The 12,010-nt window shown below is 65.5% G+C and overlaps 2 protein-coding genes across 2 annotated transcripts in view; one reads left to right on the top strand and one right to left on the bottom strand.

Moving 5' to 3' along the window:
• Window positions 1–147: 147 nt before the first annotated feature.
• LOC128135832 (steroid 21-hydroxylase) lies at window positions 148–7,629 on the top strand (the record flags this gene model as incomplete). Its single annotated transcript, XM_052774905.1, has 8 exons — window positions 148–299; window positions 1,279–1,374; window positions 1,974–2,081; window positions 3,057–3,159; window positions 3,232–3,416; window positions 4,134–4,303; window positions 6,032–6,135; window positions 7,321–7,629. Coding segments are annotated over 8 exons (1,163 nt in total), but the record flags the coding sequence as incomplete, so codon positions are not given.
• A 552-nt stretch (window positions 7,630–8,181) lies between these two features.
• Window positions 8,182–12,010, bottom strand: part of LOC128135831 (tenascin-X-like) — a 56,147-nt gene continuing 52,318 nt past the window's right edge. The window contains 3 exon segments of the mRNA XM_052774904.1: window positions 8,182–8,292; window positions 9,915–10,078; window positions 11,385–11,546. Of these exon segments, the coding sequence (XP_052630864.1) occupies window positions 8,212–8,292; window positions 9,915–10,078; window positions 11,385–11,546 (407 nt within the window). The 3' untranslated portion in view covers window positions 8,182–8,211.

The raw sequence follows: 12,010 nt of genomic DNA, 5'->3' as shown, positions 1-12,010 counted from the left end.
GGGGGGGATTCATGGCTGGGGGGGGTCCCTATGGGGCTGGGGGGGTCCCTATGGGGTGTAGGGGGGGAATCTATGGGTGCTGGGGGGGGGTTGCTGGGGGCTCCCCGGGGTGCCCCTAACTGGGGGTGTCGTGTCCCCCCCCCCCAGGGGGGCTGGTGTCGCGGGGGGGCCGCGACCTGGCGCTGGGAGCGGCCACCCCGGGCTGGCGGCGACAGCGGGGGGCGACGCGGGGGGCGCTGGCCAGGGCGGGGGGGCGGCTCCGGCCCCTCCTGCGGCGGCAGGCGGGGGCCCTCTGCGCGGTGAGCACCCCAAAACCCCCCCCCGCACCCCAAAAAACCCCGCACCCCAAAAAACCCCGCACCCCAAAGCCCCCCTGCACCCCAACCCCCAGCACCCCACCCCTGCACCCCAAAAAACCAGCCCCCCAAAGTCCCTCTGCACCCCAACCCTCCCCACACCCCAAACCACCCCTGCACCCCAGAAACCACCTGCACCCCAAAAACCCCCCACCCCTCCACCCCACCCCCCCACACACCCTAAACCCCTTCACCCTGAAACCCTGCACCCCAAAAATCCCCCTGCACCCGGAAATTCTGCACCCTGAAATCGCCCTTAGAGCCTGCCCCATCCCCCTTGGACACCCCAAAACCCTCTTAAGAGACCCCAAAATCCCCTTAGGGCTCCCCCCAAATTCCTTTAGAGCCCCCCAAAACCCCCCCCATCCCCCTAGCACACCCCAATATCCCCTCTGGGGACCCCAATACCCCCTTGGGACCCCCAAAACCCACTTAGGACCCCCAATACCACCCATGGAGACCCCAAAACCTCATATATATCTCCCTGGGACACCCCAATACCTTCTTAAGGTCCCCTCCATCCCTCTGGGCCACCCCAAAATTCCTTCAGGGACCCCAAAACCCCCCTTAGGGCCCCCAATATCCCCCTGGAGACCTCTCCTCCCCCCCCCAAAGCTATGCTCCCACATGGGGGGGCCCCCTGGACCCCTGCTATCCCACTAGGACACCCCAAAACTCCCTTAGAGACCCCAAAAAAACCTCCTGGGACCGCCCCCCCCAAACCTCACTTAGGGTCCCCCCAAACCCCCTTGACCCCCCCCCCCAAAACCCCTTAGGGACTCCAACCCCCCCTTAGCCCCCCCCCATATCCCCTTAGGACACCCCAAAACCCCCTTAAGGGACCCCAGTACCCCCTTGGGGTCCCCCAATACCCCCCTGGGAACCCCAAAACTCCCTTCTGACACCCCCCACCCCCCCCCAGGAGCTGCGTTCCCACGGGGGGGCCCCCCTGGACCCCTTTGAGGTTTTCTCCTTCTACACCTGCAGCACCATCGGGCACCTCCTCTTTGGGGACCTGGTAGGGGACCCAGGTGTCACACCGGGGGGGGGGGGACACCCAGGAGTTCGGGGGGGGGACCCAGGATTTTGGGGGGGACCCAGGAGTTTGGGGGGGACCCAGGAGTTTGGGGGGGACGGGACCCCCCAGGCATCCAGGGGGAGGGCAGGAGTTTGGGGCTGTGTCTTTGGGGGGGGGGGTTCTGGGGGGACCCAGGAGTTTGGGGGGGACACACCCAGGTGTCGGGGGGGGGAACAAGGAGTTTGGGGGGGACCCAGGATTTTGGGTGGGTGGGGGGACTGAGGAGTTCAGGGGGACACCCAGGCATCTGGGGGAGACACCCAGGAGTTTGGGGGGGGACCGAGGAGCTGGGGGGGAGGACCGAGGAGTTTTGGGGGGACCCAGGTGTCTGAGGGGGGACCCAGACATCCGGGGGGGGGACACAACCCAGGATTTTGGGGGGCACACTGAAGAGTTCTGGGGGGACCCCGAGGAGTTCTGGGGGGGACCCAGGCATCTGGGGAGGGGCCCCAGGATTTTGGGAGGGGACCGAGGGGGACTTTTGGGGGGGGGGTGTCTGTTTGGGTTCTGGGGGGACCCAGGCATTGCCCCCCCCCCAGATGCCCCCCGAGACGGAGGTGCGGGCGTTCACCCGCTGCGTGGTGGAGCTGCTGGAGGTGTGGGGCAGGGTCAGCGTGCAGGTCCTCGACCTGGTCCCGGCGCTACGGGTGAGCTCGGCCATGGGGCCAGGCCCTATAGGGGCTATATGGCCCTGGGCTGGGGGGGGGGGGTCTGTATGGGGCTGGGGGTGAGGATGTGGGGGCTGGGAAGGGGGGGGTTATAGGGTCTATATGGGGTGGGGAGAGGGTTTCTAGGAGCTATGTGGGATCTCAGAGGGGGCTATATGGCCCTGGGAGGGGTCTTATAGGGTCTATATGGGGCTGCGGAGGGGCTAAATGGCCCTGGGAGGGGTCTTATAGGGTCTATATGGGGCTGGGGAGGGGCTATATGGCCCTGGGAGGGGTCTTATAGGGTCTATAGGGGGCTGGGGAGGGGCTAAATGGCCCTGGGAGGGGTCTTATAGGGTCTATAGGGGGCTGGGGAGGGGCTATATGGCCCTGGGAGGGGTCTTATAGGGTCTATAAGGGGCTGGGGAGGGGCTATATGGCCCTGAGAGAGGTCTATAGGGGGCTGGGGAGGGGCTATATGGCCCTGGGAGGGGTCTATAGGGGGCTGGGGAGAGGCTATATGGCCCTGGGGAGGGTGTGTATGGTCTATTTGGAGCTGTGGGGGTGTTATAGGGTCTATATGGGGCTGGGGAGGTGCTTATATGGGCTGGGGGAGATGTATAAGGTGTAGGAGGGGCTGAGGGTATAGGGTCTATAGGGAGATGGGTGTTCTACATGGGGGGGGCTGTATGGGGTTGGGAGGGGTGGTTATGGGGGTCTTATGGGGCTGGGATGATCTATATGGGGGTGTGGGCGTGTGTTTTAGGGTCTATACGGCCCGGGTGGGGTTATATGGTCTATACGGGGCTGGGGGAATCTATAGGACTGTGGGGAGGGTCTATATGGTCTGGGAGGGTGGCCTATAGGGTCTATACTGCCCAGGGGGGAGAGGAACTATGGGGTTTCTATGGGGCTGAGGGGAGTTATGGGGGGGGGGCCGCTGAGGGGAGTCCCTATGGGATCCATACGTCCCAGGTCCTCCCCAACCCGGGGCTGCGGGAGCTGCTGCGCCTCGTCGAGCTCCGCGACGCCTTCGTGGAGGCCCAGATCCGACGGCACGAGGTCGGGGGGACCCAGGCATCTGGGGGGGGGACCCACGGAGGGGGGGGACCCAGGTATCCGGGAGGGAATGACACGTGTCCCCGCAGGAGTGCCCATCCCCCCCCTGGGGACACGGTTCTGGCGGCGCTGCAGGGAAGGGACCCCGGCGTCCAGGGGGGGCCCCTGAGCCCCCCCCGCCTCCACATGGCCCTGGTCGATCTCTTCATCGGGGGCACCGAGACCACGGCTGCAGCCCTGGCCTGGGCCGTCGCCTTCCTGCTGCACCGCCCCGAGGTGCCACACGCGTGTCACAGCCGTGTCCGTGTCCCTGCCCGTGTCCTCAGGTCCCCATGGGTGTCCCCCGGGGGGGCCCGTGTCCCCACACGTGTCCTACGTGTCTCCAGTGTCCCCTCCCCGTGGCCATTGCCATCCCCCTGCACCACCCCGCGGTCCCACATACGTGTCACACCCCTGTCCGTGTCCCCACACGTGTCCCCAAGTCCCCATATATGTCCCCACGGGGTCCTGTGTCCCCACCCATGTCCCACATGTCCCCAAGTCCCCACATATGTCCCCACGGGGTCCTGTGTCCCCACCCATGTCCCACATGTCCCCCTCCCCGTGGCCAGCACCATCGCCCTGCACTCCACCAAGGTGCAACACGCATGTCAAAGCCGTGTCTGCGTCCTCACCCGTGTCCCACGTCCCCACAGACGCCCCCAAGGGGTCCCGTGTCCCCACGTGTGTCATCCGTGTCCCCAGTGTCCCCCTCCCCATGGCCATCGTCATCCCCCTGCACCTCCCCGAGGTGCCACACGCGTGTCACACGCGTGTCACACCCATGTCCATGTCCACACACAGCTCCTTGGTCCCATTTACGTCCCCCCCACCTTGGCACTGGGTGTCCCCCCGGGGTGGGACCCCCCCCCCTCCCCATACCCCACGACACACGTGTCACCCCAGGAGGCGGTGCCCTGCGTGTGACACGTGCGCGACACGCGTGTCCCCCAGCTGCAGGAGCGGCTGCGGGCGGAGCTCTGGCGGGAGCTGGGTCCCACCGGGACCCCCCAGGCGGGTGACACCGGGCGCCTGCCCCTCCTCCACGCCACCGTCACCGAGACCCTGCGCCTCCGGCCCCCCGCCCCGCTGGCCCTGCCCCACTGCGCCCGCCGCCACACCAGGTACGGCCAGTAGAAACCAGTATGGACCAGTACAAATGGTTGGGGACTAGTATGAACCACTACAGACCAGTAGGGACCACCGGGCATCAGGTTGCAGCACTGTGCACCAATGTGTATCAGTGTTGTAGACCAGTATAGACCAGTACGGACCAGTGCAGGCATCCTCAGTAGGGGCCTGTAGGCCCCAGTAAGTCCCAGTAGACCCCAGCAGAACCCAGTAAGCCCCAGTAGACCCCAATAGGTCCTAATAGACCCCAGTAGCCCCAGCAGAGCCCAGTAGGTGCTGGCAGGCCCTAGTACACCCCAGTAGATCCCAGTATGCCCCAGTATATCCCAGCAGGCCCCAGAAGATGGCAGTGGAACCCAGTACATCCCAGTAAGCCCCAGTAGATCCCAGCAGGTCTCAGCATGCTCCAGTGGGCCCCAGTAGGCCCCAGCAGAGCCTAGTGGACCCCAGCAGGCCCCAGTGTACTCCAGTACATCCCAGTAACTCCCAGTAGGCCCCAGTAAGTCTCAGTAAACCCCGATAGACTGCAGTAGGCGCTGGTAGGCTCAAGGAGGTCCTAGTAGGCCTCAGCAGGTCCCAGTAGGCCCCAGAGGACCCCAGTATATCCCAGTAGTGTCCAATAGAACCCAGTAGGCTCAAGAGATCCCAGCAGGCCCCAGGAGGCTCCAGAGGGCCCAACAGACCCCAATAGATCCCATTAGGGCCCAGTAGATCCCAGTAGGCCCCAATTGACCCCCAGTAGGCTCCAGAGGGTCCAACAGGCCCCACTAGACCCCACAGATCCCATTAGGGCCCAGTAGATCCCACTAGGCCCCAGCAGACCCCAGTAGGCCACAGTAAGTCCCAGTAGGCCCCAGTAGGCTCAAGAGGACCCAACAGGCCGCACTAGACCCCAATAGATCCCATTAGGGCCCAGTAGATCCCACTAGGCCCCAGTAGGCCCCAATTGACCCCAGTAGGCCCAACAGGCCCCAGTAGCCCCCATAGATCCCATTAGGGCCCAGTAGATCCCACTAGGCCCCAGTAGGCCCCAATTGACCCCAGTAGGCCCAACAGGCCCCAGTAGCCCCCATAGATCCCATTAGGGCCCAGTAGATCCCACTAGGCCCCAGTAGACCCTGGCAGAGCCCAGTAGGCCACAGTAAGTCCCAGTAGACCCCAGTAGGCCACAATAGACCCCAGTAGGCTCCAGAGGACCCAGTATGCTCCAGAGGGCCCAACAGGCCCCAGTAGACCCCCAATAGATCCCAGTAGACCCCCAATAGATCCCAGTAGACCCCCAATAGATCCCAGTAGGCCACAGTAAGTCCCAGTAGGCCCCAGTAGGCTCAAGAGGACCCAACAGGCCGCACTAGACCCCAATACATCCCATTAGGGCCCAGTAGATCCCACTAGGCCCCAGTAGACCCCAGTAGGCCACAGTAAGTCCCAGTAGACTCCAATAAACCCCAGTAGGCTCAAGAGGACCCAGTATGCTCCAGAGGGCCCAACAGGCCCCAGTAGACCCCCAATAGATCCCAGTAGGCCACAGTAAGTCCCAGCAGACCCCAGTAGGCCCCAATTGACCCCAGTAGGCTCCAGAGGACCCAGTATGCTCCAGAGGGCCCAACAGGCCCCAGTAGACCCCCAATAGAGCCCAGTAGACCCCAGCAAGTCCCAGTAGACCCCAACAGAGCCCAGAAGATCCCAGTACATCCCAACCCCCCGCTGTCTCCTCCCAGTGTCGGGGGCATCCCAGTGCCGGCCGGCTCCATCCTGATCCCCAACCTCCTGGCTGCCCAGCAGGACCCCGACACCTGGCACCACCCCGAGGCTTTCCTGCCCGGTACGCCCGGACATGGGGGTCCCCCCTGGATGCCGGGGTCCCCTGAATCCCTTGGGGTCCGTCCCCTCCCAGACGCCTGCGTCCCCTGACCCCCGTGTGGGTGGCTTCCTCCCGGACACCTGCGTCCCCAAAACCCCTTGGGGTGCATCCCCTGAACCCCCATGTGGGTGGAAACCCTTCCCAAATGCCTGGGTGCCCTGACCCCTTGGGGTGGGTCCCCTCCCGAACGCCTGGGTCCCTTAAACGCCTTGGGGTGGGTCCCCTGACCCCCAATGTGGGTGGGTCCCCTTCTCTAAATGCCTGGGTCCCCTCCTGGACACCTGGGTCCCTTAAACCCCTTGGGGCGGGTCCCCTGAACCCCAATGTGGGTGGAAACCCTTCCCAAATTCCTGGGTGCCCTGACCCCTTGGGGTGGGTCCCCTTCCCAAATGCCTGGGTGCCCTCCTGAACACCTGGGTCCCCTGAACCCCTTGGGGTGGGTCCCTTAACCCCGATGTGGGTGGGTCCCCTCCCTGAACACCTGGGTCCCTTAAACCCCTTGGGGTGGGTCCCCTGAACCCTGATGTGGGTGGGTCCCCTCCCCAAATTCCTGGGTGCCCTGACCCCTTGGGGTGGGTCCCTTCCCAAACGCCTGGGTCCCCTCGACACCTGGGTCCCCTGAACCCCTTGGGGTGGGTCCCTTAACCCCGATGTGGGTGGGTCCCCTTCCCAAATTCCTGGGTGCCCTGACCCCTTGGGGTGGGTCCCTTCCCAAACGCCTGGGTCCCCTCCTGGACACCTGGGTCCCTTAAACCCCTTGGGGCGGGTCCCCTGAACCCCGATGTGGGTGGGTCCCCTTCCCCAAATGCCTGGGTCCCCTCCTGAACACCTGGGTCCCCTGAATCCCTTGGGGTGGGTCCCTTAACCCCGATGTGGGTGGGTCCCCTCCCTGAACACCTGGGTCCCTTAAACCCCTTGGGGCAGGTCCCCTGACCCCCAGTGTGGGTGGGTCCCCTTCCCCAAATGCCTGCGTCCCCTCCTGATCACCTGGGTCCCCTCCCTGGACGCCTCGGACCCCTGACCCAGTAGGGGGGTCCCCTCCTGGACGCCTGGGACCCCTCCCTGGACACCTGGGTCCCCTGACCCCTTGGGGTGAGTCCCCTCCCGGACACCTGGGTCCCTTGACCCCCCCCTTGCCCCCCCCAGAGCGGTTCCTGGTTCCGGGGGCTCCTTGGCGGGCGCTGGTGCCCTTCGGCTGCGGGGCCCGATCCTGCCTGGGGGAAGGGCTGGCGCGGGCCGAGCTCTTCGTCTTCCTGGGTCGGATCCTGCAGGAATTCCGCCTGGAACCCCCCGCCCCGGGGGTCCTGCCCTGCCTGGAGGTGTCGGCAGGCACCGTCCTGCGCTGCCCGCCCTTCCGCGTCCGCATGGTGCCCTGCCAGCCCCCTGCCTAACCGAGCACAGGGGCCTGGCAGCGGCCTGGTACTCCTGCGCCTGCCTGCTGCCTGCACCCCTGCCTGCCTGCTGCCTGTACCCCTGGGGCTGCCTGCTGCCTGAACTCCTGGCTGCCTGCACCCCTGGCTGGCTGCTGCCCGCACCCCTGGACACCTGGGGCTGCCTGCTGCCTGCACCCCTGGCTGCCTGCACCCCCGGACACCTGGGGCTGCCTGCTGCCTGCACTCCTGGCTGCCTGCAGCTGCCTGCACCTCCCACTGTCTGGGGCTGCCTGCACTCCTGGCTATCTGGGGCTGCCTGCTGCCCGCAACCCCTGGCTGCCTGCACCCCTGGCTGCCTGGGGCTGCCTGCACCCCTGCCTGCAGCTACCTGCTGCCTGCACCCCTGGACACCCCGGTCCACTGCCTGGACTCCGGGGGCTGCCTGCATGTCCGGATGACCGGGTCCTCCTGCTGCCCGTGTCCCCGGACGCCTGGGTCCCCCCCCCGGACGCCCGGGTTCACCAGGGGGTGGGGGTTCCAGGCACCTTTTATTACCCCCCCCCCCCCATAAAAGCTTCACCTCTGACCCTCCCCCCACAAGTCCCGCCTCTTTCCTGGGTGCCCCCCCCGGACGCCTGGGACCCCCCCGGACGCCTGGGTCCCCTCAGTCGCGCTGCGGCCGCAGCTTCATCTCGGTGAAGGGGACGGAGAACTCGAAGCCTTTCCAGGGAAACCAGTTGATGCCCTGGGGAGAGCCAGGGGGGAGGGGGGGGTTGTCCATCAGGCCCTATAGGTACCCTATAGGCACCCTATAGGCACCCTATAGATCCCTATAGGGGCCCTAGAGAACACCCCCCCCTCCCCTGCCCCAGGCCCTATCGCTCCTATAAGGGCCCCATGGCCAGACAGAGGGGATCTGGGACTAGGTTCTATAGGGTCTTGGGCCCTATGGAGCCTATAGGGCATGTGGCCATGTGCCCCCTTAGGGCCCTCATTGGGCCCCGGTCACCCATAGGGGTGCAGTGCCCACCCCTGCCCCAGGGTCCTCTTAGCACCCCTATGGTCCCCATAGGTACCCACTGCTGCTGCAGGCAGTGCCATAGGGGTCCTGTGCTCCATAGTGCCCGTATAGATCCCTCCATAGGAGACCCTCCCGCATAACCCCTACAGAACTTCCTATAGTCACTATAGCCCTGTTATAGGCCCCTCTGTGACCTCCATAGGACCCCCCATGTCCCCTATAGACCCCCATATAGCCCCCCCATATGCCCCTATAGAACCCCTGTGGGCCCCTACAAACATCTGTGTCCCCCTGTAAACCCTCCATAAAGACCCCTGTATGGCTCATATAGCCCCTAGGGCCTCTCTATGGCCCCTTATAGACCCCCATATAGCCCCTATAGGTGCCTGTATGCCCCTGCAGGCCCCCTCCATGGCCCCTTTAGACACCTGGATGCCCCTAGAGGCCTCCCTATGGCCCATATAGCGCCCCTGTAGTCCCAATAGAGCCCCCCCCATGGCTGCTTTAGGCCCCTGGTGGCCCCTATAGTCCCCTTCTTTGCCCCTATAGGGGCCATTATGGACCCTATAGGCCTCCCTATAGATGCCATTATGACCCCTACAGATCCCCCATGGCTCCTATAGCACCACTATGGCCCCTACAGACCCCAATATGGTCCCTATAGCCCTGCCATGCCCCTCTTTGACCCCCTTATGTCCCCTTTAGGTCCCTCTATGGCCCTTCTTGGCCCCCCCAGTTGCCCTCTATGACCCCTATAGACCCCATCAACTGCACTCTGGCCCCATAGGCCCCCTCTAGTTGCCCCCTATAGCTCCTATAGGCCCCCTGTGGCTGCTGTAGCCCCCCTATGGCCCCTACAGACCCCATTACGGCTCCCTACAGCCCCCATTAACTGCACTCGGGCCCCACCGGCCTCCTCCAGTCACCCCCTATGGCCCCCTATAGGTCCCCCGACCCCTATAGGCCCCCTGTGGCCCCTATAGACCCTGTTATGGCTCCTATAGACTGCCTTGTGGTCCCTATAGCCCCCATTAACTGCATTCTGGACCCATAGGCTTCAACTACTTGCCCCTTATAGGCCCCTATAGCCCCCCTATGGCCCCTATAGACCCCATTCTGGCTGCCTATAGCCCCGGTCCCACCCCCCCCTCTAGCTGCCCCCTACGGCTCCCTTTAGGTCCCCCATGGCCCCTATAGGTCCCCCATGGCCCCGATACACCCTCTATGGCCCCTATAGACCCCCTTATGGCCCCCTATATCCCCCATCAACCCCACTGTGGCCTCATCAGCCCCCTCTAGTCACCCCCTATGGCCCCCTATAGGTAACCCCGGCCCCTATAGCGTGCCTGGTGGTCGTGGGGGGTCCCGTAGCGCCCGTTGAGGTTGGCGTAGTGGCAGTTGTGGTACCACCAGGCCCCCGTGTAGGCGACGGCGCAGGGACGGGGGCGGCCCCGGGGGTCCCGGTCCCGCGTGGAGAAGGGGCTGCCGGCGTGGTAGGAGAGCGCGTCCCCTGCGGGACCCCCCCGTCAGAACCCCAGGGACCCTCCCTCCCCCCCCCCCCCAGGAACCCCCCCTCAGAGCCTGTCAGATCCCCAGGGACACCCCAGGGAACCCAGGGACCCCCCCCTCAGAACCCATTAGACCCCCAGGGACCCCCCCATCAGAACCCTAGGGACCCCCCACAGGGAACCCCTCGAGGGACACCCCCCCCCCCAGAGCCTGTCAGACTCCCAGGGACCCCCCCTCAGAGCCCATGAGACCCCCAGGGATCCCCCCAGTCAGGGGACCCCATCGGACCCCCCAACAACCCTCAAGACCCCCCAAGGACCCCCCAGGGACCCCCCCACCGATCCTCAGGGACCCCCCAGGGACCCCTAGGATTGGCCAAGGGACCCCCAGGGGCACCCCATGAACCCCCCCAGTGACCACCCAGGGACCCCCCCTCAGACCCTGTCAGACCCCTCCAGGGCCCCCCCATGACCTGGAGATGCTCAGACCCCCCCAGGAATCCCCCAGGGACCCCCAGGGCCAAGAGACCCCCCAGACACTCCAAAGACCCCCCCAGAAACCTCCCCAGAGACCCCAGGAGACCCCTGAGACCCCCCCTGGACACACACCCCCCCAGGAACCCCCACATGGTCCAGGGACCCCTAAGACCCCCCCAGAAGCCACCAGGGACCCCGCCCCAGGGCTGGAGACCCCCCAAGACCCCCTCAGGGTCCCCTTTCAGAACCCCCCAAGATCCTCTCAGGGACCCTCTTCATGGACCAAGGGACCCCCAATACCCCCCCAGGACCCCATAAGACCCCCCCAGGACCCCTCCAAGCCCCCCTCAGGACCCCCCAAGACACCCCACCCCCCACACAGGGCAAGAGACCCCAAATATTTGCCCCCAGTACCCCTTTCATGGGCCAAGGGATGCCCAAGACCCCCCCAAGACACCTCCAGGACCCCCCCAAGACCTCCCCAAGACCTCTCAGGACCCCCAAGGCTCCTGAAGGATCCCCCAGGACCCCCCCAACACCACTCAGGACCCCCTGAGACCCCTCAGAACCCTCCGAGACCACTCAGAACCCCTCCAGGACCACCCCAAGACACCCCAAGACCCCCCAAAACTCCTCCAGGACCCCCCAGGACCCCTCCAAGACCACTCAGGACCCCCCCCCAAGAGCTCCCCAGGACCACTCAGGATCCCCAGAACTCCTCCAGGACCCCCCAAAACCCCTCAGAAATCCCCCAAGATCCCTCCAGGACCCCCCAAGACCACTCAGGACCCCCCCAAGACCCTTCCAGGACCCCCCCAAGACCCCCTATACCAGCAGTGCCGCTGTAGGCGCCGAGGCGGAGGCGGTAATGGTCCTCGGGGCCGGCGACGGCGAAGTCGCGGTAGTGGGCGAAGGCGGCGTCCCGTGGGGTGCGGAGATCCACCCGCAGCTCCGTGGGGGTCCCCGCCGTCAGCGCGTGCAGCGCCTCGTTCCCTGCACCCCCATACCTGCATCTGGCCACTGCCACCGCCTGGACACCTGGGTCCCCCTCCCCAGATGCCAGGGTCCCTCCCTGGTCACCCACCCAAGCCCACCCAGATGACTACGTCCCCTCCAAAGACCCACCCAGGACCACTCGGACACCTGGGTCCCCACCCAGTCACCCACCCAGGTGCCTGGGTCCCCCCCAGACACCTGGGTTCCCCCTTTGGTCACCCATCCAAGTCCACCCAGATGCCCGGGTTCCCCTCCAGATGCCTGGGTCCCCCCCAAACTCCTGGGTCCCCATGCCTGGACACCTGGGTCCCCTCCCCAGGGCCCACCCAGGACCACCCAGATGCCTGGGTCCCTCCCTGGTCACCCACCCAAGCGCCTAGGTCCCCTCCAAAGATCCACCCAGGACCACCCGGACACCTGGGTCCCCACCCAGTCACCCACCCAGATGCATGGGTCCCCCC

This window comes from Harpia harpyja, chromosome 25, assembly GCF_026419915.1.
Source record: "Harpia harpyja isolate bHarHar1 chromosome 25, bHarHar1 primary haplotype, whole genome shotgun sequence".
NCBI lineage: Eukaryota > Metazoa > Chordata > Aves > Accipitriformes > Accipitridae > Harpia > Harpia harpyja.
The sequence above is the reverse complement of the archived record's forward strand: the minus strand, read 5'-3'. Positions and strand labels throughout refer to the sequence as shown.